General features: G+C 32.8%; 4 protein-coding genes across 4 annotated transcripts; 2 read left to right on the top strand and 2 right to left on the bottom strand.

Annotated features, from left to right (window-relative positions):
• The first annotated feature begins 646 nt into the window (after positions 1 to 646).
• Positions 647 to 3,114, top strand: LOC131171912 (3-ketoacyl-CoA synthase 11-like). Its single transcript, XM_058132170.1, has 2 exons — positions 647 to 902; positions 1,427 to 3,114. Exon 2 carries the CDS (start codon positions 1,433 to 1,435, stop codon positions 2,966 to 2,968), a length of 1,536 nt encoding a protein of 511 aa, XP_057988153.1. The 5' UTR covers positions 647 to 902; positions 1,427 to 1,432; the 3' UTR covers positions 2,969 to 3,114.
• Positions 3,115 to 6,017: 2,903 nt separating this feature from the next.
• LOC110638317 (probable histone H2A variant 3) lies at positions 6,018 to 8,661 on the bottom strand. The gene is made up of 2 exons (XM_021788836.2): positions 8,389 to 8,661; positions 6,018 to 6,589 (listed from the first exon to the last, which is right to left on the bottom strand). The coding sequence occupies exons 1-2, from the start codon at positions 8,494 to 8,496 to the stop codon at positions 6,293 to 6,295; spliced, it is 405 nt and encodes a 134-aa protein (XP_021644528.2). The 5' UTR covers positions 8,497 to 8,661; the 3' UTR covers positions 6,018 to 6,292.
• A 3,687-nt stretch (positions 8,662 to 12,348) lies between these two features.
• LOC131168794 (uncharacterized) lies at positions 12,349 to 19,148 on the bottom strand. Its single transcript, XM_058132169.1, has 7 exons — positions 18,699 to 19,148; positions 18,154 to 18,289; positions 16,655 to 16,736; positions 13,644 to 13,819; positions 13,310 to 13,447; positions 13,088 to 13,227; positions 12,349 to 12,839 (listed from the first exon to the last, which is right to left on the bottom strand). The coding sequence occupies exons 1-7, from the start codon at positions 18,814 to 18,816 to the stop codon at positions 12,577 to 12,579; spliced, it is 1,053 nt and encodes a 350-aa protein (XP_057988152.1). The 5' UTR covers positions 18,817 to 19,148; the 3' UTR covers positions 12,349 to 12,576.
• Positions 19,149 to 19,264: 116 nt separating this feature from the next.
• LOC131171911 (26S proteasome regulatory subunit 8 homolog A-like) lies at positions 19,265 to 24,103 on the top strand. Its single transcript, XM_058132168.1, has 9 exons — positions 19,265 to 19,590; positions 20,379 to 20,476; positions 21,338 to 21,562; positions 21,683 to 21,745; positions 21,839 to 22,002; positions 22,439 to 22,595; positions 22,689 to 22,787; positions 22,868 to 22,978; positions 23,661 to 24,103. Exons 1-9 carry the CDS (start codon positions 19,389 to 19,391, stop codon positions 23,799 to 23,801), a joined length of 1,260 nt encoding a protein of 419 aa, XP_057988151.1. The 5' UTR covers positions 19,265 to 19,388; the 3' UTR covers positions 23,802 to 24,103.
• The last annotated feature ends 3,448 nt before the right edge of the window (positions 24,104 to 27,551 follow it).

Below are 27,551 nucleotides of genomic sequence, written 5' to 3'. Positions count from 1 at the left end.
TGGATTTCATCTTTATAATTAAAAATTATTTTTTAATTAAATATTAATTTTATATCGTCAATAATCAACGGCGTTAAGGACAAAAAATTAATTTTATTAACGACAAAAAATCATAAAACCCTTTTCATCACAAATTAAATTACATAATTCTACTTGAAAAAACGTCTAACTTTTCCCTTGTTTAAATGATCGAATAAATTCTTCTTAATTAATTAATTTTAAGCGATTTTATATTTTATGAAAATCATTAATAATGATTAAAAAATATTTTTTTCGAGAAATAAAATATAAACATTTAACAAAGGTTATATACATAACAAAAGAGTGGAAAAACACAAAATCAAATGCACATTGAAATGTAGTATCAATAGGGAAGGCAAGGCATTCCCTTAGAAAAGAGGAGAGAGTGTCAGAGATTTGAAACCCAGTTGGCGCCGCCTGTTGCTCCCTTGCTCTTGATATTTCTCTCGCTCTCCGTTGAAACCTCAGAGCGCGTCCATTTCGGTGGCTTTCCAGTTCCAAGCTGGCTTCTTTTCTCCACTATACATATATATATATATATATATATATATATATATATATATATGATATGATACATGATAACCTGTAATTTTATTCCCATTTCTCTTCACGCATTTCTTTCTTCATTTTCTCTTCTCTAGCTTTTTTTTTTTCTAGCTTATTACTTCTTTATTCTTTTTTTAATTTTTATAATTATTTTTTATTTATATTCCAACGCACAAAGATTCTAGTTTAATTTTAGTAATATCATCAATTTTCACTTCCCTATATCATTTCATCTGGCTGTACCCTCTCACAGCTAGCTCTCTCTCTCTCTCTCTCCTTAGCCTCTCCTGAGACCGGGGGATTTAACTCTTTTATCTGGGGATTTGCTATTCAAGGTTAGTTTTTTCCTGCCCTTTTTCTTTTGGGATTTGTTTAGCAATGCAATTAATATTATTTAATTTGTTTTTTTGGATCTGGATTGTTTTATTATTTGGTTTTGATTTTTGAATGGGAATGGTGATCTGGGTTTCGATTTGTAGTGTTTGTAAATGCATGAAAGTTTTACTTTTGATGTGAAATTCTGATCTGGGATTGCTATTTTACGACTAAATTTGATCTGTAGTGAAGGATAACTTTTCGAGTTAATACAAAAAGGGAGATTTTTCTTATCATTGCTCACAAAATTCTATATTTTTCGATTATGGAAAACCCAGTTTTCAGAATTTTAATTTAAATTCCCCAACAAGTTAGGAAAAACAGGGTAGAAAAATGAAATCCTTTTGGCATTGAACTTGTGCAAAAGTTACTTTAGAATTGAATTCACTAGATCACAGGATCTTTTGAGTTTTGATCTTTATTTGTTAACTTTTGCTGCTTCATGTATTCTCTGTTCTCACCTAATTAATTGAATCTTTAACAGGGAGAGATGGCAGAGCCAAAACCAACTGCACCCTTGATCTCACCATCATCATCACGAAACCTTCCTGATTTCAAAAAATCTGTGAAGTTAAAATATGTGAAATTGGGTTACCATTACCTCATCTCCCATGGAATGTACCTTTTCCTTTCCCCACTTGTAGTCCTAATTGCTGCGCAGCTGTCAACATTTTCTCTTCAAGATTTTTATACTCTTTGGGAGCATCTACAGTATAATCTCATATCTGTGATCCTCTGCTCAACACTCCTTGTTTTCCTCCTTACATTCTATTTTATGACTCGTCCTCGGCCTGTATACCTTATCAACTTTTCCTGCTACAAGCCTGAAGAATCTCGTAAGTGCACAAAAAGGATTTTCATGGATCAATCTCGGATGACTGGAACTTTTACAGAGGAAAATCTTAACTTCCAGCAGAGGATCCTTGAGAGATCTGGCCTAGGGGATTCAACTTATCTTCCAGAGGCAGTTCTCAATATTCCCCCTAACCCATCAATGCAAGAAGCTAGAAAAGAAGCTGAGGCTGTGATGTTTGGTTGTGTTGATGAGCTTTTGGCCAAGACCTCAATTAAACCCAAAGATATTGGAATCTTGATTGTGAATTGCAGTTTGTTCAATCCTACCCCATCTCTTTCTGCCATGGTTATCAACCATTACAAGCTTCGAGGCAATATAGTTAGCTACAACCTAGGTGGGATGGGTTGTAGTGCAGGTCTGATCTCAATAGCTCTAGCCAAGGATCTTCTTCAGGTCCATCCCAACTCCTATGCATTGGTCATCAGCATGGAGAACATCACATTAAATTGGTACTTTGGAAATGACCGTTCAAAGCTCGTATCAAACTGTTTATTTAGAATGGGAGGGGCTGCAATTCTCCTTTCAAACAAAGGGTCTGACAGAAGAAGGTCAAAGTACCAATTGGTACATACTGTCCGCACTCACAAGGGTGCTGATGATAAGTGCTTCACATGTGTTACCCAAGAAGAGGACTCCAACGGGAAGGTTGGTGTTACTTTGTCGAAGGATCTCATGGCAGTTGCAGGTGATGCTTTGAAAACTAACATCACTACATTAGGGCCTCTTGTTCTGCCAATGTCCGAACAGCTACTATTCTTTGCCACATTAGTTGGTAAAAAGCTTTTCAAGATGAAGATCAAGCCTTACATCCCTGATTTCAAGCTAGCTTTTGAGCATTTCTGCATTCATGCTGGGGGAAGAGCAGTGTTGGATGAATTGGAGAAGAACTTGCAGCTGTCTGATTGGCATATGGAGCCATCAAGGATGACACTTTATCGGTTTGGCAATACCTCAAGCAGTTCCCTTTGGTATGAATTGGCATATTCGGAAGCCAAAGGAAGAATGAAGAAGGGAGATAGAACATGGCAAATAGCATTTGGTTCAGGGTTTAAGTGTAATAGTGCAGTTTGGAAGGCTCTAAGGACCATCAACCCTGCAAAGGAAAAGAGCCCCTGGATGGATGAGATCCACCAGTTCCCAGTCGATGTTCCGAAGGTATCAACTATCTAAGTCCCAAAATGGCTGGTTAGGATGTAAGATTGTTGAGGGCAAGTGAATTGACTGGTTTATGCCAGGCATTTTTCACTCATTGTTAAAATCAGGATGATATTTATTAGTGGACTGGAATTGGAACTTGTCACTGATTTGTTCTGGCACTTTGTTTCTGCTTTCAATGTGAGCACCAAAAAAGTTACTCTTAAAATGCTTCCCTTTTTGTTTTATTAAAATATCATCACTGTGCGTAACAAATTGAATAATTTTTTGAGCATTCATCAAAGCCAGAAGGTGATAAAAAAGCACTTCTTTGTTGAGTTACTAATTAAGGCCCTGTTTGGTATCCATGCAAAGAGATGAAACACTTAAAAACCAATTTTAATGGTTCACTTGTTGCAGTAGCTCATTTTTCCTGGGCAAGATATATATCATAATGGTACTGGTGTTGTAATGTTCATTATTCTGCTGCTATTTATTTACCGATGGCCATTAAATTAATCTGGAATACTTCCATATATATAAATATAATGCAATTGGAGAGCCCCAGCAATGCAACGGACCATTGGACTGTTCCTTGCGGAGCTATGGTCATGTCGGCCGGTTAGGACTCGGTTGTTTCTTTTACGATTCTGTTATCCATGGCCTATTGCCCATGCTTATGTTATTTCATTATTATAGGATTCAATTAAAACAGAGAGACTGGGAATGAATCTCGACTAGTACTCTTTGTTCCATTTTGCTTTATTTTAAAACTAGTAGTATTCTTTATGCATTGGGCGAATATATATATATATATATATATATATATTTTTTATTTTAATAATATAGTTTAATATTTATTTTTTTATATTTTATATTTTTAAAATCATATTATTTTCAATTAATTATATTGAATGTAAATTAACTTTTATTAAAATTTTAAACATTAATATTATTGGCCCGTCGCTAAATGATAAGGGACTTGAATAGAAATGGGCACTCCTATATCAATTCCACTTTTATTATCTTATTTTTAGGCTAAATGTGTTCTTTTAATTTAATATCAATAATTATTAAAACAAAATTATTATGTTAAATATTATCTAATACTAATAATTAAATTTATAATTATAAAGATAATGTAGAATAAAATTTCAACTCACTTAGAACTTATATAATAAAATTAATTTTATTTTTAAAATGAAATTTTAAATATTTTATATTTTTAAATAAAATTATTATTTTTTTAATAATGTTAAGTGTTAATATATATATATATATATATATATATATATATATATATATATATATATATATATATATATATATATATATATATATATATATATATATATATATATATGAATAAAAGATCAAGGGTATTTTACTGGTTTACAATTTCGTCCATTATATTATTATAAATTTATCAATTATTTCTTAGTGCTGGAATTAAATTTATAACTCATTTATAAATCAAAACAATCTGATCTTTCCACAGTATCATTAAAATTTTTTTATTTTCTTCTGATTTAATTAATTATGTAAAAAAAAAAAAGCAAATAGCTTTCTGCATAATTCACATGTGCAATTATTGATGCCCATATAAAGTCATGCATAAATCTAAAATCAAAAATAAAGAAATACCAATACATATTATAAAACTCTTCCGTTAAAATATAAAAAATTATTAAAAATTAACTTAATTATATAATATTCTGATCAGAATGGAAAAATATGTTACGTGCTCATTGAAATATATATATATTTCATTCCCTGATTTTAATTCTGTTGATAAAATAATTTGCAGTGACATTAAATTTAGCCGGATCATATGTAGAACCAGCAAGTATCAACAAGTAAGCAACTCTGTACCTTTTGAATAGAGATCTAATAGAGAGATTGTGACTCTAGCTGCCAGATTTCTTCGGCAAGTATGAAATGTTAGAAAAAAAGGTGGAATTTTATAGAGAAGAAAAGGTAAAGTAAAAGAGATAAAAAAAAAAAAAATTAAAGTCATGGTTAAATATATCTAATTATTCTCAAGAAATGTGTGTATATATACGCTTATTTTTTAACTTTCAATCCTTCAATTTCTAAAATTTTTATTTAATATTTTAAATTTAAATATTTTATATAACTAATAATTTTAAAAAGATATTTTTAAAAGATTAGACAAATGAATCATCTAATATTTTTTGTTTAATAATTATTTTTTATTTTTAAATTTTAAATTTTTTATATAACTAATAATTAAAAGAAAATAAAATTTAAATATTTTGTACTATTTAAATTTTAAATATTTTATATTTTTAAATAAAATCAGTTTAAACAAGTGACATTTTTTGTCGAATCGCATATATATTAACAGACTTTAATAATAGCTGTAGAAAATAAAAAATGACAAAATTTTAAGTTACTAGGTCTAATTTTGTGTTCTAATGGGGTTGGTGACTCTGTCCGCGCTTCATTGCCTTCACAATCCGCCCTTCTCACTTATTTCCCGATAGCAGCATAGTAGTTATTTGGAAGTAATCCCTTTCGCCCTGGTACATGGCCTTGGCATGAACTCCAGCCAAATATTCTATCTCTAAGAAGTGGGGCCTCTTTGCTTCCTTCGTCGCATCCAGCATCCAGTAAATACCACATATTGATCATTGCTTAGTGCAACAGAAAAGAATTTTGAAATTGAAATCGTAAATATCCAAACTGGAATCTTGAAAGCCATCATGCTGTCCTAATGATTGTTGAGCTCCACAACAATTCCTCATCCTCCAAATTTTCTAGAGGAGATGTTCAATCTAACGCCTCAAAATATGGGCTACGTTTCAAAAGAATATAAGGATCAATTATCGAAAAAACAAAGGAACCTCTCAATCCAAGTAAATAAATTAACCTTACTCCTACATATCTTATTCGGTACTGTTTTATGAGCAAAGGTTTACGAAAATACATAGCCCCTCTGTTTTCTATGAAATGTTTGAAGACAGAACAAGGACGTCAATGGTAAAATACCAAAATTTATTGCGTTTAAAGAAGCTAGCCAGGCAGAAGATGTATGAAACGATACCTCAATATGCTACCATGCTAATATGAACTGTTAATAATACTAAACTAAAAGGATTAGAATTGTCATATAAGTCATTATCCATGCATCCACGACCTATGAGAAACATTTGCCCGAGTCCAACAACTAATGTGAAGGAAAACAAGTATAAAGCTAACAATTTAAACACTTAAATTCCTGACAATACAGCAGGTTTTGGAACAAATCCATTGTCATAAAACATAGGCTCATCTAAGCATGGAATTTTTTTTTTCCTCCCCTTGGCAATAGATGCACATAAAATCCTTTTAGCAAAGCTACTCTTTGGAGGATTTGTTGATAAGTGACTTGTGAATGTGAGGGATGACTCCACCACCAGCAATGGTACCCTTGATCAGAGTATCAAGTTCTTCATCACCTCGAATTGCAAGTTGCAAATGCCTGGGAGTGATACGTTTCACCTTGAGATCCTTGCTAGCATTTCCAGCCAACTCCAACACCTCCGCAGTCAAATACTCCAAAATAGCAGCAGAATAAACAGCAGCTGTTGCTCCTACCCTTCCATGAGCCGTTGTCCTGGACTTCAGCAATCTATGGATACGACCAACTGGAAACTGCAAGTTATTACACCAAAAAAGAGAAATTTCACAGGTGAGAAAAACAACGGCATGCGACTCATCATCCCCCAATGAGGTTGCAATTCATAACATACTCCATCTAAGACAGCAAACCAATGAAGAAATCGAAGAAGAAAACTACAAAAACCATCCACAGAAAGAAAACCTGTCAGGAAAAATCAAATAAGGAACTGGCACCTACCTCACACTACCTGATCAAAAAATAAATAAAATGAAATAAGAGGGGAAAGGTGGGGGAGCATCGAAGCAAAACCAAAATAAACCAACCTTCAAAATTCATGCTTGTTTCCTACACCAATAAGCCAATTCACACTTACCCTCCGTTTGGATTTAGTGTAAGATGGTTTAGTAATGTATGATACTGTATAGTACTGTATGGTATAGTATAGTAATTATTCTTAATATATTTGGGAAACAGTATGGTTTAATAACATTTTCTTATTTGGTTTGATGGTATGTAATGGTAACATAAAACAGAAAGATTACTAAAATGCCCTTTAACTGTTTTAAACATATAAATGATTTAGAATATATATTTTTAAATTAAATATTAATTTATAAAGAATTACTCATAGTAGTAATTAAAAATACAATTTATTAAACTTGATAATTTGTATTTATATTTTTAAATAAACTTAATCTGGTTGATTTAAGTATTGGTATTAAGTTTATAAATCTTAATCCATTTATAACATGGGTATAGTGTTAATTTGGCAGCCCTACATATTGAATGCTTGTAAAGATAGAAATTTCAAAGTGAGAAGTAGTCGGCAGATAGGGCTTCAAGGGACAAAAAGATAATTTCATTAATTATGTAAGGGCAATTTTAGAATAAAAATGAGTGAAACCATGCTTACCCACCAATTTGGTGGTTTCAAAAACTTAAGCAAATCTCATAGTTTTTAAACCATGGAAAAAACATCCCAAACACAAACGTACCCTACATTAATAAACCATGGCTTCCCATGATCCAATCAGGGGGTTAAGAGTTCACACAGTTTTTTCCCAATTGATAACCTTCCCTAAAAGTTCATAATCTGGCTTAACCTTATATGCGTGCAAAAAGCCTCAATTCTTTAACGAATCCCGAAACATACTGGTTGCCTGACGGCTTATAGTATTCATGGCACAACCTCTCCAAACAGAGATCTGGGTGATAAGTGAGAACCTTACTTAAAAGCTATCTAAGGTTAAAGGCCCCACTAGAACAACAAAACTTTGGAAACTCAGACAACTGTCTACATCACTAATTCAACGAGTTGAAAGAAGCAAATAAGAGTTCCATTTTCATTGAAATATTAGATTACACTACAGTAATGGGTTTCAAACTTTCATATTTTTTTTTAGTTTTTGGGAAAAAAAACCTTTTTTTTAAGGTATTTAAAGAGAAAAATTTGTTACCCACCAACTTGGTGTTTGAAAAATGAAGGTTTTTGGAGGTTTTATACAAAGGCTTAGATTTTCTCAAAGTCCAGAAAAATCACCTCATTTTTTTGTAAGAATTTTTATTCAAACAACATATACGAAAAAAATTAAAACACCAAAAGACACTTCTAACGTAATAATGTAAATATTATATAAACATATGCGCCAACAGGAGAAGACGAAGTGCATAGATTAATAGACAATGGAAAGTTATAAAAGGTCAAATGCCAAACATAAATCCCAAACCAAAACCCCAACAATTTCAGAACCTTAAACCCTCAAATTTACAAGAAGTAAAGAGAAAAGAAAAAGAAGCGTTGAAAGAGAGAGAGGGAAAGAAATAGTAAAACCTGAAGGCCAGCTCGAGAAGAGCGAGAGATGGGTTTCTTCTTGTCCTTATCTTTGTTACTAGCAGAGCTCTTGCCCGTAATCAAACCCTTGGCGCCTTTTCCCGACATCTTTACCCGCCAAAAAAAGAACCCCCAGAAACTGACGATTTATTTAGAAACGAGGAAATGGAAGATAAAGGAGGACTGAGTCTGTGAACCAGAGAACAGAACAGCCCAAAGCTTGCAGTCAGCGAGAGGCTTATGATTTATGAGTGACAAAGGGGTTCAAGTCGTGAAAGACTGCTTAAAAAGGCACTCCCTTAATACATTGACTAAAATAGCCCCCTTCTTTTATCAAATTTACCACGGAAAACGTCACGTTGTTTCCTCGAAGCTGGTTATCGTTGCATTCTAGCGCCCCCTCTATTTAGGTCCGGCTAACTCATTTCTCAAAGAAGTGTTAAAATTTAATTTATTTGGTTAATAATAATTTCTTTTTACTTTTTTTAAAAAAAATATATTTAATATAAATTTAAGCATGCAAATTTATATATAAAAATTTAAATATATTTATTTTTATATGAAGACGAAATCCCTATCAACATTTCCTTCTAAAAATAACTTAAATTATCATAATTCAATAGGCATACTGTGATCAAACCATCCAAATCCAAAGTGATGCAAATTCATCAACAATCTATTTTCTGCTAGAGTGGGAAGGTGATTTTTAAATAAGATGCTATTTGATTTGATTTCCATAAATAAAAATCACCAGCACTTAATTTTATTTGTTAAATCACATATTTTTTTAATAGAAAAAGGATATTTCATTAAAGGAATATGGATTGTGATATTCAATTCATCTCTATATGTATGTAAAATAGAGAGATTTTTATTTGTTAATGTCATGTGATATTTTAAATTTTAATACTGTCACATGATATTATAAAAAAAAAAATTTACTCTTATTAATATCATATGACATTCTAAATTTTATTGTTGTCACATGACATTTATTATATAGAAATTATTATATTTAATAATTATAATAATTAATGTAATTAAGTATTATCATTACTATTATCATTAAATATTATTATTATTATTATTACCATAATTTTTATGACTAACTAATTAAAAATATTAGACATATTTCAATAATTTTATAAATTTCTTATTTGATGATCTTAAATTTTTAATTATTTAATTTAATAATAAAAATTTTAAAAATATATATTTTAAAATTATTAAAATAATTTAAAATTATACTATAAAAATAATAGCATGGAATTAAATAATTTATCTTCTCTCTTTTTTTATATATTTAATAATTTTTAATTTACTTTAATGTTATTTTATTTTTATTTATCTTATTTTAGTATGCATTTAATAAAGATGTATTTTTAATTATATATTGAATACTATATATAAAATGAATTATTAAATAAAAGGAAATAAAATTTTATTTTCATAGTTATGGTAAATAAGAAATTTATATTAATATTCAAATTTCATTATTTTTTTGATATTTTTTATAGTATAATTAATAAATAGTTAATATTATTACTTTAGTTAATATTAATCATGTTATATTATTTTATTATTATTTAGCAAAATTTTTAAGTTATATATGTGTGTGTTAAGTAATTTCATTAAATTCTCTCTATTTTTTGTTAATTAATTATATAATTTCTTTAAAGTATGATTAAGTTATTAATTTTCTACATATAAATTACAAATTATTTAATTATTACATTTTAATATTATAATAAGTAGCTATTATTATTATTATTATTATTATTATTATTATTCTTTAATTACTATAAATTTCTAGAAAGCTCAATTTAATTAGATATAGGAAAAACTAAGAGTTAATCAAATTAATTTATTAATTATACTGAATAAACATGCATACCAATTTTATATATGTTCCATTTTTGCTTCCTCATGAAGAGATGGTTCAGATTTTATAAAACAAAATTAAGAAGAAATATAATTTTAAATTTATTACATTTATACTGAGTAGCAATTTTTAATTGAATTTATTGATGATAATTTTTACTGTATTTCTTAAACAGTTATAATATACAATTATTATATAATTTAATTTTCTAAATATAATTCTTAATTATTTTGATCTTTCAAATTTAAATAATGAAAAAGTATTGATTGCTAAATATAATATCATTCATTATAAGTTTCTAATTTTTAATTTAAAAAGGTCAATGGCAATTACTTTAAAAAAAAGTGAAATATTTTAAAACACATTTACTGCAATTAAATTGACTATTTAATTATTGATGATTTAATAACTCAAAACATTTAATTTTAAAATTTAACGAATATTATCATGACTATTCAATTATAACCACAACTGAAAGTTTAATTCCTTTTAAAATATCTGCTCCAAATTAGAACCAAATATATTTTAATTTTTGTGAAAAATTAATGATTGAATTTTCTTTTAAACATATCTAATTATTAAAAGTAATGTCTATCCATTAATTTTTTTATTTTTTTAAAAGAGAAAAGTTAATATTAAGATTTTCTATATTTTCTGAATAACTATAATATATAATTATTAAATATAATTATCACACATTATCATGTTCTGAATTTTTAATTTAAAAAGTCAATTGCAGTAAAATTAAGATTCATATTTACTTTGAATGTAAATTAATACTTAAAAATTTTCTCTCCCCCTTTTATACATTTAATAAATTTTAATTTACTTTAATATTATTTTATTTTTATTATTTTAAAATAATAATAATAATATTATTATTATTATTATTATACGGAAAATAACTTATGACCATTAAAAAATAAATTTATGACTATTAAGTTAATTGATTTTAAAGGACTTAACATTTATTATTAACATTTTTGAGTTTTATTATTATTAACATTTTAGATTTTTAATATTTTAAATAGCAACATTAAAATTTTTTAATTTAATTAATAATAGTTTAATGGTATCCTGCTAGTTTAAATATAGAGTAACATTACTCCAACCAAATCCAAATCAGCCCAACCCTAATGATAAAAAAAGGATCCCTAGACTAAATGGACTGACCTGGAAACCATCTTCATCATCAACGCCCTTCTTCCCTCATCAACTTTGGTGGTCAACGAAGACCTACAAAAGAGGCTGCTTGGAAGACTACCATGCAAGAGATATATCATTAACTTCAGAGGGAGAACTTCAGCACTCACTCAACCCACAAATCTTCCCTGCTCAAAACTTCAGATGAAGAATGGGAGAGATGTAGCAAAAGCCAGGAGAAAACGGGGTCTTGGACCATTGCCAGCCAAAAATGTGAAAGAGCTAGACAAAGATGACCAAATAAGAAACCACCTCCGGATTGCCAGCCGACTATGCTCTAAAGAGCTTCACAATACACATTAGGGGAGCCGATTTCACCATGCAAGCATCCCACCAAACCGCCAAAAGCCCCATTTAAAAGGGTGACACTGTTACTCTAAACAAGAGACTAAAGAGAAACTGAGACAAACCAATAGAAAAACCAACTAAAACTAAAAGAAAAGCAACTATTTAAGAAAGGGGTAGGGAGACGGCAAAACCCTTTCTCTCTTCTGTTAAATACACTAAATCGCGAGTTGTGAGAATCCCATCAATTGTAAGAAGCTCATTTTTCTACCAAATATACTAAAAAATTTTCAGCTTCAACTCTACTGGAATTGGAAAGTGCGTGATTGAAGAAAAGAACAAATAATGATGGCGGGTTGTGTACCTAATTTCTAATTAGACAATGAAGCAGAGGGGCTTCCTCAAACAAAGGCATAAAGTTTAAAAAAAAAAAAAAGTTGTATGCCCTTCCTTCCTCATCCGGGCATCACCAATTCAACACACCTGTCAGGAAACTTTCCACGACTTCTAAATTACAAATGGAAAAAAACTGGATCCGAGAATGCGTGTACAGGGCTTTCCCTGTCAGACACAATGTAGATACTTGAGGCTAGAGAGACTTGGGAGATCGATTTTAAAGCTTGTTAAAATACAAAACAATATGGTCCAGCCTATCTATTTAATGCATTACTTTAGGCCTTGTACAAAAATTAGGGGGGTCTTAAACCCTATAGATTGAGGCTAACCTATACACGTCAGCCTCATGCCAACGACAGCCAACACACCCACCAAACCAAAACAAACAGCAAATAAAAAGACGAGGCCAATCTTTCCCTGCATCAGTCCTTCCCTGCTTCTTCCTTTTCTTTGGCCCTCCCATCTTCCGAAACGTGGAAGCCCTCAATCTTGCGAGAAACTTCTTCCGCTGTTACGCTCACATTTCCAATTGATCCATTTGCTGTGAATCCCACATTCTCATCATGTGTCAAAGGGCCTGTCTGCCATATTCTGATGGTTCCATCCTCAGATCCAGAGGCATATGATTCCCCTCCAGGTGAGAAACGCACACAGTGAACAGGACCATGATGACCCTTGTTGCATGCTGCGAAAAAATGGAGCAAGTCACTTACAATTATATGAAAACAAATACAAGAAAATTACGGAACATTTCGAGGAGCAGAAAGAACATTTATCTAATATAGAAGGCAATAAAAGAAAAAAAAGTTTACTAAATACAATACCCCTATTTGCTGAAGAGTCATCCAAAAGCTAGATTCAAGATTAATATATGCACATGGAAATAGCCTTCTCTTGTTTTACTTATTCAACAAATTATGCTGGAGAATGTACCTATCTCGTCGCCAGTATGAAAATCAAATACATGAATCCACATATCTTCTCCTCCAGCAATGAACTTATTCCCGTACTTGGGTTCCAATGAAGCTGATTCTACTGTGCAAGGCATGTTGTAGCTCTTCACTAACCCAAAGCTGGCGGAAGAACAGGTCAAAATATGTTAAAACTCTCAGAATTTTTGCTATGAGAAACAGAACAAATTGACCTTGAACTTACTGGTTTGCATCCCAAAATTTCACTGTAGAACCATCACAAGTTGTTATATATCGACCATCTTGACTCACTTCGGCACTGGTTACAGATGATTTGGTCTCAAGTGTTTGCACTATCTTTCCACTTCTAACATCCCATAGTCTGCATGACAGTTCAGTTATTTCAACAAGCAATACCCATAAACCCATGCAAGTTATCTCCCACAACAGTTCAGGAAACAACAGTTTTTCTCTGCTTCTGACAAAATACAGGTACAATGTACATCTATATCTTACATACAAGCATGCATTATCATAAAAGCAGCTAGCTTTAAACATAATTAAAATGAGAAGCTAACCTCACACCCCCCATGTCAGTGCAAGAACTTAGTATCGTCTGATCAGTGTGAAGCCATGCAACAGTCCTCACCGAGCCAGGAGACTTATCAACTTCTCTTGGAGGTGCATCTGGACGACTCAAATCAAGAATGCGAAGGACTTTCTCCACTCCCCCAGTGAGCAGAAGGCGAGTATCCTGAGGCCAGATGTGAAAACATTTGCATAAAATTCACTGAGAAACATAATGAAGAAGTAAAGCATAGCACACCTACCAATCCACTTCCATAAAATAAGATTCCACAAAAATCACATAGGTTTAATACAATGAACAAATACCATCTAGAGTAGCCGATGAAGGCCTAAACAAACAATGTTGATACCAATTCACAAGGATATTAAAATTACTACAAAAGGTTACCCGGTTACTCTCCAACCTTAGACCCCCATCCTAAGAACTATGGGAAAAAATTTACCAACTTCAGAAAAATACTTTGATTAAAGGTTAATTGCTTTAGCAAGGTAAATTTTCACTCACCATCCGTGAACAATGCCGTCCCTAAACATCATTTTGTAACAAAAGAACCTCCCTGACTTCAATATCATTAAGATTAAAGCCATTTTTACTTGATTCTGGCCAAAGCTCAAGTGATCCACTGATGTGGCACTACTATTTGGTTCCAGCACCATTAATAAAACATTAAAAATTAACAGTTGGCCAACATTTTCTCTTTCCTCCTAATTTTTTTTTGCTACTCAGCTTAGAATTATCTTCCCCATACACATGCACTCTCCTACATTTTCTTGAGCTTTTTACTAAATGGTTGCATCTTAAAAAAAAATTTACCAAAAGGGGATGAGTTTAGACTTATTTACCAAAAGAGGGTGATTATACTGAGTTGAAAGAGAGAAAAAGCGGAATGCTAATATAAATAGCGTCCCGTTATTAAAAATAATAATAAAAAAAATCTTTGAAAGTCAAAAAAAAAAAAAAAATTGAAAGAGTAGTTGGACGCTATTTAAAATAGCATCCGATTAGTTGGACACTACTTAAAATAGTGTCCGACTAGCTAGATGCTATTTTAAGTAGTATTTGGCTACTTTAATAATTTTTTTTACTCTCTTAACTGTACTCACACCCATACTACAATTCGCTCACATGCACTTATTCCTACACAGTTCAATTACTAACTAACTAATAATGTAAATAAAAAATATTAATAATTACAGCGCTAAAAAACTATACTCACACCTATACACAGATGCTACATTAATAATTATTAATTAGAGAGGCTAAAAAACTGTACTCACACCCATATACAAAAACTACTTTAATAATTTTTTTTACTCTCTCAATTGTACTTAAACCCATATTTTTATATAACATCATTTGTTAGTCAATAATTAGCAAGTATTAAAGTAGCTTCTGTGTATGGGTGTGAGTACAGTTTTTTAACCTCTGTAATTATTAATATTTCTCAAAATTAATAATTGAACTGTGTAGGAATGAATGCAAGTGAAAGAATTGTGGTATGAGTGCGAGTACAATTGAGAGAGAAAAAAATTATTAAAGTAGCTGAATGCTACTTAAAATAGCGTCCAACTAGTCGGACACTATTTTAAGTAGTGTCAGACGCGACGCTATTTTAAGTAGCGTCCAACTACTCATTTAATTTTTTTTTAACTTTCAGAATTTTTTTTTAATTATTATTTTAATAGTGGAATGCTATTTATACTAGCATCCCACTTTCTCTCTCCTCCAACTCAGCACAATCACCCCCTTTTGGTAAATAAGTCTAAACTCACCCCCTTTTGGTAAATTTTTTTTATATGCACTTTTTTAGTAAAAAGCCCCATTCTCTTTCCCTTTTATAAAATGAAATTCATGGATTCACGAAAGCTCCTATGTATCAATTAAGATGATACCTCCATGCACACCATCACCTCTATCCAATTTTGCTCTCATCCTTATTATGAAGCCCTAAGAAAAATGTTGAAGACTTCTATCCTCTACAAGAACAATAAGAACCAAATCAAGTTGTTGAACCTGTAACGCAATCTCTACAAAGCTGGCTGCTGGTGGTCAGATGTTGCTAGTGACCAAGAACATATCAGTTTCTCTCTCTCTCTCTCTCTCTACTTTTTCTTTTCTTTTCTTTTTCAGTGATATTTACTACTACTGTTTTCTGTGTTGATGGGACTTGAAATTTTTTTTCCTCCCTAATAACTTCAATGATGGGTATTTTGGCATTTGGATTGTGGCTTTGATAAGCTTGTTAATCAATGATGGGAAGCTCTGAAATTTGGCTTAAGTTGAATTTTGAGTTGTTGGGTTTATGAATAATGATGGAATTGTTGGTAAGATTAACAGATATGAGGGCTTTTCTCAAAAAGTGAGCCATATTTGGAGTTGCTGAATGTTGCGTTTAATTAATCTGGAACTTTATATCAATAGAAATGCCCATGGTAGGTTCTAGGTGGTGGAAAGGAAGGAGACAAAAAAAGGAGAAGGGAGAGAGAGCACATTTAGAGGGGAGAGAAAATTAAAGTGGATAAAAAAGATAATTCTAAGTTAAGCAAAAAAATTGAAAGGGGAGAAAAATTACGTGTAAGCCAACACCTTAAATTTTAAATTTTTTTTAATGGTGCTGGAGCTGATTAGGGATGTCACATCAACTGATTACCTGAGTTTTGGCTGGAATAAGGTAAAATGGATTTCATGTTCACCAAATTGAAGCCGGCATTTTTTTGTTACAAATTGATATTTAGAGATGAATTAGCATCTGAGTTCAGGAACTGTTAGTGAAATTTAATTTTCATTATTAAATTGCCAACTTTTTCTCATAAAGCACTAGAGGCCTTCGAGAAATGACATTGATTCAAAAGGTTGCCAGATTGGGTCAATGTCACCAACTTTATTGAACATATACATAAGCTCACGGCTTTAAGCATGTTAGTTTGCAGCATATAATTCAAAACAGGACCCTTCTTTATCAATTGACAACTGGAAAGAAGAAACAAATGCCAACTTTACCTCTGAAAATGCACAAGCTCGAACAATGTGTTTGTGTTCAAATGAATGCAGTTCATCCCCAGTTAATGCATCCCACACTTTCCTGCAGGTGACACCGTTAAACATGTTAAATTCTAAAAAATTAATCACAATTCCTTCACAATAGTAATGAATCAATGTAACAATGAAGAGTACTGATAATACCTACTCAAAAGTTCTGAAACTACACATCTTATCTCATATAACATGGTAATTAAATTACAAGAAAAAAATTCATGTTCCACATAAAAAGGAACAACTAATAGAGATGCCATATAGAATCATCTATTATATACACATCAAACAAATCAAATTATTAACATCTTCAAACCTCCGGTAAACAAATAAAATGATAACATGCTTAGCCTCTAGTAACTGAAGAATGACTCAGATGAGAAAGGTTTCGCAGGCCAAAACATGAAGTTGAAGTTCATGCAAAACATGAAGTTGAAGTTCATTCATCAAACAACTGACTGAACAAAAATGCATTTCTAGAAGCATCTACCTCTGTAAGAAGATACAACAGTGGCAGTACGAAATAAAATAATTCACATTTCTTTCTTTTTTTTTTTTCTTTATTTATTTGGCTACAAAGAACAGGATATCTAATGCAATGTTTCAATGTTACGTTTTTGACTCATGGACAAGTCCAAAATTGTGAGAACAGATAGGACTTGAATTCAACGTCATATGCAGACTTATCATAATTGAAAATGCAAAGGAAACAAGTGAAGGCATCCACATATGCAAAGGAAAAAGGCAAATACATATACCAGTCAGGGAAAAGAAATGTGAACTTGCAAACATGGATGGAAAACAAAGTTTGAACTAAGTGAAGTGCAACATCCAACGAGATACCTCGAAAAAATTTCAGCGGTGCCAGATTAGCAAATCTTATTAGAAAGTGTTTTGAGAAACAATTAGGAAAATCTATGGCTGTCAAAAACATCAATTGCCACAATTATTTTTAAGGTTTCACACACTTTCATAATATTTATGCACATAAGGTGTGAACAGATGGAAAAGTAGACAACATTCATCAAGAAGTAGAAGAAAATCATTAAATCTTTCAGCGCAAATAATTAAAAAAAAATGAATTGAGAAGGTTTTCGGCTTAACTTATGAAAAACAGCTTATAAGCACTAGGTGCTTTTAAGTGCTTATAAACTAATTTGAGCTTCAGTTACGTATTTAGTTAAAGTGCTTAATAAGTGACTGATAAGAATTTAATGTGTTTGATAAAAAATAACTTATAAGCACATTTATTATTAAAATAATTAAAACGAATATTAAATAAAATTTATGATCAAATTTTGAAAATTAATTAAGGATAATATAGTAAAATATTCCGTCAAACTAACTTCTATGCACCAAAATTAAAAGCGGGTCTCTAGCTTATTTTTTTTATAAGCCCAAAAATTAAATAGATTATAAGCTGGTTTGACCAGCTTCAGCCAAGACCAACACACTCTCATACATACGCAGTAAAGTCAGCAGAACCAGAAGCAGCCCGTAAAGCATTAGTGTCCAAACAGCAACTCCACACTGCACCCTTATGCCCTTCAAACGTTCCAATCCAATCACCAGTCTCTCCATTTCTAAGCATGGGACTAGAATCTGAACCCAAAGAGAATTCCAAATTCAGCAATCGTACAATGTATAAGATAACTAAAACTAATACGTTCACTCTCCCCAAAAGTAGGCCAATTACAATCATAATTCATAATCTTATCATGAAAATGATCCAGCTGTTAACACCGGAACCTCGCGGAAGCCACAATCGTAAAACTGGCAAATTTAAATGAGAATTAAATCGCCAAACCAAAAGGGTAAGCGATAATTAAGATTCGTTAGTGAAGGTTTTCATTAATGCTACAAACATAATCCAGAGCCATCAAATTATGAATTCATGACAAATCGAAGCCTACAACTGAATCTCGAATTTAACTCAACCAAAGCAAATAATAATAATAATAATAATAATAATAATAATAATAATAATAATAATAATAATAATAATGCGTACCCTTGCTCGCACTGATGAGGAAGAAGCCATCTGGAGTGATTGGACTGTAAAACAAATCCACAACAGGGCGAGAATGACCATGGCACACAAGTGGAACCGCCACTCTTTTCTTATCCATCAGATTCAGTTCTCTTTTTTTTCCTAGAACAACTATAGAATACCTAAAATCTGTCGTATAATGAACCCTTTTGATGATCTGAAACTTTCAAGAAATCAATTACAAAAGGAAAAATGTCTATACAGAGATCAAATTAGACATAAGAGAAATGGCGGTATTTGACACAGGTGGGAAAAGCTGAATCTTGGAATTTATGGATTGAAAGCTTGAATCCACACCCCCTAACCCTAGGCTCTGCGCGAATGAAATGCTTGGAGGGAAAGAACAAACAGAAAAATAGGAAGAAAAATTTTTTTGTTAGACTACAGAGCTGCGAAACAGGGGCTAGGCGCAAGAGAAACCCGTGGATCTGATCTTATATAGGGTTGTGTATGGGCTTAGGAAGCCCAATATCGTTGTTGGGCTTTGAAGTTCAGGCCCATAGAAACTCTTCAAATACGCCTAACCACCGACGATTGATGCTGCACGCCGCGGCACCGATAACTCCTTGCATCTCGTCAGACTTGTTCTGAAAGAAACCCCTCGAGACCAAATACCTTATTATCACTTAAAAGCTTCCGATTCTTGCATTAATGGCGACGGTAGGGTTGGAAACTAAGCAACCGGAATCAATTATGGTGGAGGAGACATGCTCCGCTAAGACGGCTGGGAAACAAGGGGAGGGGCTGAGGCAATACTATCTACAACACATTCATGAGCTCCAGCTTCAGGTTCGCCAAAAGACTCACAATCTCAATCGTCTTGAAGCTCAGCGTAATGAGCTTAATTCCAGGGGTACGTACTCGAAATTTGTAATATTTATCCTGATCCTGATATCTACTCTATGTAATTTAATCTAGGGCTTGTGGTTGCGATTATTCTCGTCTGAATTCGATATTTGGGGATTTATTCAGTTGTCATATGAACTTGGTAGCTAGGGTTTGGCTCTGATTGGGTTAATCATCATTTTTGTTTTTGCAAAAGTTTAGGTGTAGACTCTGCAACAAGCAGTGTTTTTTAGTTTTAAAACCTTGACAACATTTGAGAAATTATTTGGCTAGGACATTCGAATTATTATGCGTTTCAACTAGAAAACTAGTAGTGGAACTGTATTATCACCATGTTGAATTAAGATGTTATTGAATGAACTGGACCAGATAACTTTAAATGATTTCCATCAGGAGTTCAACACTTCAACTTGCTTGTATGCTGCAAAGTGATTCATAATTAGATTAAGGTTGAGCACTGGGCTTTGATGTCAACTTCATGGGCCTTTTCGAACTTGCAAAGTGGTTTGTTAAGGGTACTGCTGCCTGTTGGAACTTGTGTTTTTTCACAGCATCACCTATAGTTGAATAATTAGCTCTTGTAGTTGGTTGCTTCTGTTTTGAGGCACAGACTACAGATAACATGGCATGCATAGACATATTATTGAGCTTCAATCTCGTTGTTGCTTAGTTTTTGTATCTTATCAGCATTCTTTGCTTAGTTCACTGTTTACTTTATTGTTGAATTGTTCAGTTGGTCTATTATCTCTGATTGATATTTGTTTAATATTTTCTTTCCCTATTTGATATGGTCAGTGAGAATGCTTAGGGAAGAATTACAGCTACTTCAGGAACCTGGTTCATATGTTGGTGAAGTTGTCAAAGTAATGGGGAAAAATAAGGTGTTAGTTAAGGTACTGAGCTTCTTCCCGTGCTAGCTTAAGTAATTTGGGTGCTTGTCATGCATGTTAATTTGTTTTCAGTGATCATATGAATGATGATTGAAGGCTTGATTTCTTTGTATTATTGAGAAAATAAACTCAAAGTTCTGGCTTTTCCTTTCCTTTTCTTTTCTTTTCTTTCCTTTTTTTTTCCTTATTGTGAAAATATTATTCTTCTGCCTTTTTTGTAATAATTTATGGACATGTTTGTTAATTTCCCTAAATGTTTGGATGTGCTAGAATTTTTTCTTTTCCATTGGATCCTTACCCAAAGAGGGATCTTGCAATAATTTTTTTTCTTAAATCATGTGTATTAATAATTTAATATTTTGTCATGTTCTTAAATGATTTCCTAACAATTATGATAAAATCATTCTCACACGTTATATGATTTGCTAACAATTTTGATAAAATCATTTTCACAGTCACAGATACAGAACAACTACCATGTCATATGCACAGTTATATGAATATAATGGACATTACTGAAAGCAGAGAAGATTTTTTATTTTTATTCTTTTAGTCAGCCATTGCTTAGTATTTTATTGGTGTTGTCAACTACCTTGTCAGTCATCTGTTGCTTAATATTCTGTGCTGTCAGTTATTCATTGGGTTTAATGAGAATGATTTATGTTATTGTGTAGTACAGCATAGCTAAGTATCTCGAGCTAATGTAGCACCAAAATTTGAGCAACAGTTCACCTGAACTTTGAAACTCCAGTTTATAATATTCTTTTTTTAAGTTGACTCCCAATGTATGAATATATAAGGTTTTGCACTGAGATAATGGGAACTAGGAGATTTCTTTACGCTTTTTGCATGTTTGTTTTCCAGGTTCACCCAGAAGGGAAATATGTTGTTGATATTGATAAAAATATTGATATCACTAAGATCACCCCATCAACAAGGGTTGCCCTCCGTAATGACAGCTATGTTCTTCACTTGATCTTGCCTAGCAAAGTGGATCCATTGGTCAACCTTATGAAAGTTGAAAAGGTTCCAGATTCTACATATGACATGATTGGTGGTCTGGACCAACAAATTAAGGAGATAAAGGAGGTTTGTGAATATCTTCAAATGTGCTGCCAATTTAAGTGATTCCAGATTGTTAATTTATGGCTTTCATTTTAATTTGTTGATTGGCTTCATAGTTAACCTGCTTTTTGTTTGTCTTTTCAGGTCATTGAACTTCCAATTAAACATCCTGAATTGTTTGAAAGTCTTGGAATTGCTCAACCCAAGGTACTATAATGTTATTATGCTATTGGATCCATCACTCATTTATCTTTTTTGCTAGACATTATTTGCACTAACTCTCTATTTCTCTAATGACAGGGTGTTCTTCTGTATGGACCACCTGGTACTGGAAAGACACTACTAGCTAGGGCTGTAGCGCATCATACTGATTGTACTTTCATTAGGGTTTCTGGCTCTGAATTGGTTCAGAAGTACATTGGTGAAGGCTCTAGAATGGTCAGAGAACTCTTTGTTATGGCAAGGTTTGTGTCCCCTCTTCCCCTTCTGTCTCAGGAAGTTTTGTAACTGATTTGTCAGTTTAAGGTCTGGTTTTTAATATCTATTCCCGTGCACTTCTGTTTATTTCTTTGCATTGCTCATTATTAGCATCAGGACTGACCTTTTATAATTAAAACAAAATAAGAATAAGTGGCTATCTGATCTTAATTGAGTTTGTAATATTGGCTGGCTACCCTGTTAATATGAGATGAAAGAGTTATAAGTATATATTCTATGTGTATCTTTATGGAGATGTAAAAACTGGTAATGTAGTAAATGTCTTAGCTGTAGCCTAATCTGAAATCATCATAGTGTGTTCTTGTTAAGTTGCAGTGGACAAATCTTCTTTCTTGTATACTTCTGCTTAGCATTTGAAATTTTTTATGTCTGGTGTTTTCTTGCTTTTTGGTTTTGCTGCAGGGAACATGCTCCATCTATCATTTTCATGGATGAAATTGACAGTATCGGTTCTTCTAGAATGGAATCTGGGAGTGGAAATGGTGACAGTGAAGTCCAGCGGACTATGCTGGAGCTTCTCAATCAGCTGGATGGATTTGAAGCATCAAACAAGATCAAGGTACTATAAATAACTCCAAAACACAGTGGAACATTAGTTTTGGTACAGTTGTTCTTGCTGCTATTACCTATAATGCTCTGCACCTTTGGACAGGTTTTGATGGCAACTAATCGTATTGATATTCTGGATCAAGCTCTCCTTAGGCCTGGACGGATTGACAGGAAAATAGAATTTCCAAATCCTAATGAAGAGGTATGTTCTGTTATTGATGGTTTTGTCTTACTTCTTCAGCAGGCTCAAAGAAAGTAACATGCTGACTGATGAATCTGCAGTCACGTCTGGATATCTTGAAAATCCATTCAAGAAGAATGAATTTAATGCGTGGGATTGATTTAAAGAAGATTGCAGAGAAGATGAATGGTGCATCTGGGGCAGAGCTGAAGGTGTTTTTCTCCTTTATATCATTGAAATCTTCTATATCCTCTAGCTTTTGGCATTCTTGACTTTTGCCCTGTAATTGCCTTTTTAAAGGATGTATTTCCTCGACTTATGGTCTATTCTTGTTAGATAGTGTATGGACACCCACATGCATGCATGCATGCAGAGTCTAATTCATGGTATAAATATAGGCCTAGAGTTTTTATCCATTGAGTTGGTCTGTATTGCATGTAATCCATGTCTCTGTCAAAATATTGCAATTTCTAAGGTTAATAGGTTTTTTTTTCTTATTATTATTATTTATTTAAAGAGATATGAAAGACGAGAGGTTTTTTGTCAAAGATTGAGAAAGAAGGTGATGGATGAAATGAAAGAGACGGCAAACTAGAAATTTTTCCCTTTTTTTTTACTAGTAATCAATTGCCATCCTACAAGCATGAGTGAACGTGTGCACAAATGTATTTTTTCCTTTAGTCATCAGCTTAACTGCTTAAGATACCTTTTTCCCAGAAATGATTTTGTTATGTGCCCTTGGCCAAATTAGAGTGAAGATTTTGATTTTGTTGCATATTTTACAAAAAATTTTACTTTGTTGGATATATTAGGGGCAGAAGTGAGAAAGTGGCTTTAAACTTCATTTTTGTGTCATTGCTTGATGTGCCTCCGAATGTAATTCTTTTTTCACAGGCTGTTTGCACGGAGGCAGGAATGTTTGCGCTAAGGGAGAGGAGGGTCCACGTAACACAGGAAGATTTTGAGATGGCAGTAGCAAAGGTCACGAAGAAGGAGACGGAGAAGAACATGTCATTACGGAAGCTTTGGAAATAAATAAATAAAATTAAATTTCACATTTAATAGTGTTTTTTGAACCAACCAATGGGAAAACAAAGAAAAAGAATCAAGAAGTTGCCCATTGGGCATGTGGAATATTTGCAGGATTGGTTGGACTGGCAATCAATCGTTCCTGCGCTTTTATTGACAGGGTGAAGGGAGGAACCAGTAGTAAAGACATTATAATCCTAGACAACGGTTTCTGTAAGAAACGGCATGTATCTCCCTGTTTTAAACGGGGGGCTTGGCCTGTGGATTTTGTTTGAAATCTTGGATTCTTTATTTTGTTATTACTTCTCTTGATTTGATTCTGAGTATTACTAGTGAATAATTATTTAAATATATATATTAATATAATTTATATATATATATGAGTAATTTCAAAATCTAGAGATTGAAAAGCAATCATTTAGAAAATTATTAAACATTCGAGTTACTTTTGCAAATTCATTTATAAGTTTGAGCTTTGATTGGGACTCGAGTCTGTCACCTTTTAAGATGGGTAGTTACTAGTTAGTGGCTCTCTTAGAGGACAAAATGGTATACGCATGGCAATAACGTACAAGACAAGTGGGGATCATTTCACATATGTATGTGGATGAAGTTAAAGCTAGCATGTAATAATTTCGTTTCGAATAATTGTCCATATTAATGGATGTCACATTTGCTCTACTGGATAGCAAGATAATTTTCTACAATCTAGCATTAATGCTGGACAGCTAGATATGTTTCGAGAATATAGATTCAAACAAGGACCCCCACAAATTTATACATTAGAAAGTTGGAGAGGAAGAATAATAGAAGACGTCCATATCGCGTCTGCATGCATTTGATTAATCAATGTGGTAAGAGAAAACTTATGGAAAAACTTGACGATTGGAAATACAAATATGGGAGTTTTACTTATTTTATATTTAAAAATCATCATATATATATATATTATATTCTGAGTTTATAAATGAATAAATTTAGACAAAAATTTTTACTATAATTTTACGTCTTAAATCCATTCATAATGAATCAAATTGAAATAAAAATTTTTCATAATGGGCATGATATATGAAAGGCATTCAAAAGCAAAGAACGAGACTGGAGAGTCTAGTCTCTGTTACTCTCATTCCTAGTTTCCCACTATGGGCAAATGAGTCAATCGGATAAGTCAAAGAATCTTTCACCATTTCACATTCTGACTGACTGAGCCCTTCCCATACGTTTGGAAATTAAATTCCGCCTTCATTTAAGCCTAAGTATTAGTTTAACATAGATTATTTGAGCTACCATTCAAAAATGCAAAACCTTGCGTCTTTAGAAGCCATGGCTTGTGGAGAAGACTATGCAAAACCTTGCATAGTTTAACATAAATCATGATGCCCATACTATAACTTTTTGCTTTATTTACGACATTGATAGGAATAGATATAAATATAGAGTCTATTTGATTTAGCTATATTGAATATAGTTGATAATCGATAATTGTTGCATTATAAATGTTTAATAAAATTATGTCTAATTATTGCTATTCACATGTAAAATAATAATTATTTATTTAATTATTGAAATGGAAATAAAATTATTAATTTATTATATAATATATTAAAAATATAATTTTTTAAGTTTATATAAGAATAAACATTATAATTATTATATTTATAGTATTTTTATATTTGTTTATTATATATTATAATTTTAAATAACGTGTTAATATGAGAAAATTATTTTAAAGACACAAAATTCTATAATTAATAAATTTTTAAAAGGATAATATGATTATGAAAAAAAAAGAATAATATAATATCAATAAAAAATAAAATTAAATTAATTACTAATGAGAAACAACTCTGAAAATATATTTAATACAAATTACAGTCGATGATATCTTATCAACTACTTCTCAGTTATCAAATAATTTTTTTTAACGTTTACCAAAAACCTTATTCATTTATTTGAATGTTTTGGGTCGTGACAAATGTGGTATCAGAGCTTAGGCTCCAGATTCTTAGGGAATGTTGTCTAAAGTGTCGGGAAGAGTCTACTAGGAGTCACATGCGGAAATATAGGGTCCACATTCGTCTTGCATTGTCGTCTTTGCTTCTAGTTTCTGCTTCATATATTGTGTGTAAATATGAGTCTATAGAGCTATGTAATGTGCAGTTTTGAATTTTGTGGGCTAATGCTGCTGAATTTCAGGAAAATGCGTAGAAGCGAGAGGCTGCCCTTGCACGAGAACCAAATGTGCTGACGAGGTGTCGGCCACGAGGATGAGGCACTGCCCCAAGGAGGCGGGGTAGGAGGCCAGAGGCTGCTCAAGTAGAGGGCGACCACCCGATCTGAGATCGATCCTTTATGGCACGAGGTTCCATGGACCCAATGGCGGCTACCCTAGGTGGATTCTGAAGAACCATCGACATGATGGCTCAATATATGGTCCGCCCCACACGGCGATTCACGCACCAAGAAGAACCTTACAAGCAGTTATAAATTTCAAGAAGTTGGTGCACAGTACCTATGATGTGTCGGCGATGCATATCGGTTTTGGATTCTATGACGAGGCGAGAGCGAGTCTGATTGGTGATAGAAGATTGATAGAGTGTATGCAGCACGTCATGGGGCCTATGCCTAGACAATGGATGAATGACTACGTGTTACCCCGGATGGAGGGTTTGACATGGGCTCAGTTTGTGGAACTTTTTATTAATCGGTTTGTGCGAGCTTGAGATCGAAGCGGTGGGCCTTTGAGGCCTTAAGGCGAGAATGGCAGTGCGTAGATGAATATGCTCTGAGAATTTACGGAATTGGCAGATATGCCCTGCGTGATAGCTTCTGAGAAAGATGAAGGTGAAAAGATTCCTAAAGGGGCTTGACAAGAGATATGCAAACTGGCCATGATGTCGATCGGTCTTTTGATGTGGTGGTTGATCGAGCTAGGCAGTTGAGATCGGTTATCTTTGTGGATGACAATGGAAGAGCAAAGAAAAAGACCAATTCGTCCTAAGTCGTGCGAAAATCGTGAGTCTCCTATACCTAGGACCTACCCAACTTTGCAAAGGGCTAAAGCGCACTTCTATATTCACAATCCCTATATCAACAGTTCAATCATATCACACAGCCCCTCTGGGCCCATCAAATCAATTATCCATCACAATCGCAAAAATTTCAATTTAGTCCTTATTATTGATCATTTTTGCAAAAGCGCCCAAACAAGCTCTAAAAATTATAAAACTTTGCCTTGGTCCTTAGCAATATTACTAAGCTATTGCAAAAGAATCGTAATTTTCTAAGCTACCACGAATATTTCACGGATTTTTAATCCTATTTAAGCACTAGAAAATTACGAAAAAACAAGGTTGGGTTTACCTTTGCGATTCCGACCTCGAGGCAGCTCGGGGCGTCGACAATGGGGGTAGGCAAAATCTCGGCCCAGTCGGAGACTTTTCGTAGCAGTGCATGCAGTCGAAATTTGCGGACAGGTCAGCTGTCAATTTCCATGAATTGAGAATACCTACGAAGCCCATAACACGGGGTTAGTACATAAATTTTCAGAATTTTCTAAGCTCATTTAATGCTCGGAAAAACAACTGCGAAGTTAGTGGGACCCAGAAAAAGCGTTGTCGGAAAATTTTGAAATTAATATCATGAAGCTCTCGTCGAGTGGAAGCGTCTTTGGTAGCCTCGGTTTTCTCGTGGGATTCACGGTTTTAGAAATCTAGCCCAAAAGTCGAAATGGGCTAAAATCTTCCCGAGCTAAAA

This window comes from Hevea brasiliensis, chromosome 13 (genome assembly GCF_030052815.1).
Source record: "Hevea brasiliensis isolate MT/VB/25A 57/8 chromosome 13, ASM3005281v1, whole genome shotgun sequence".
In the NCBI taxonomy this organism is placed as follows: Eukaryota; Viridiplantae; Streptophyta; class Magnoliopsida; order Malpighiales; family Euphorbiaceae; genus Hevea; species Hevea brasiliensis.
This window is presented reverse-complemented; position numbering and strand designations above follow the sequence as displayed.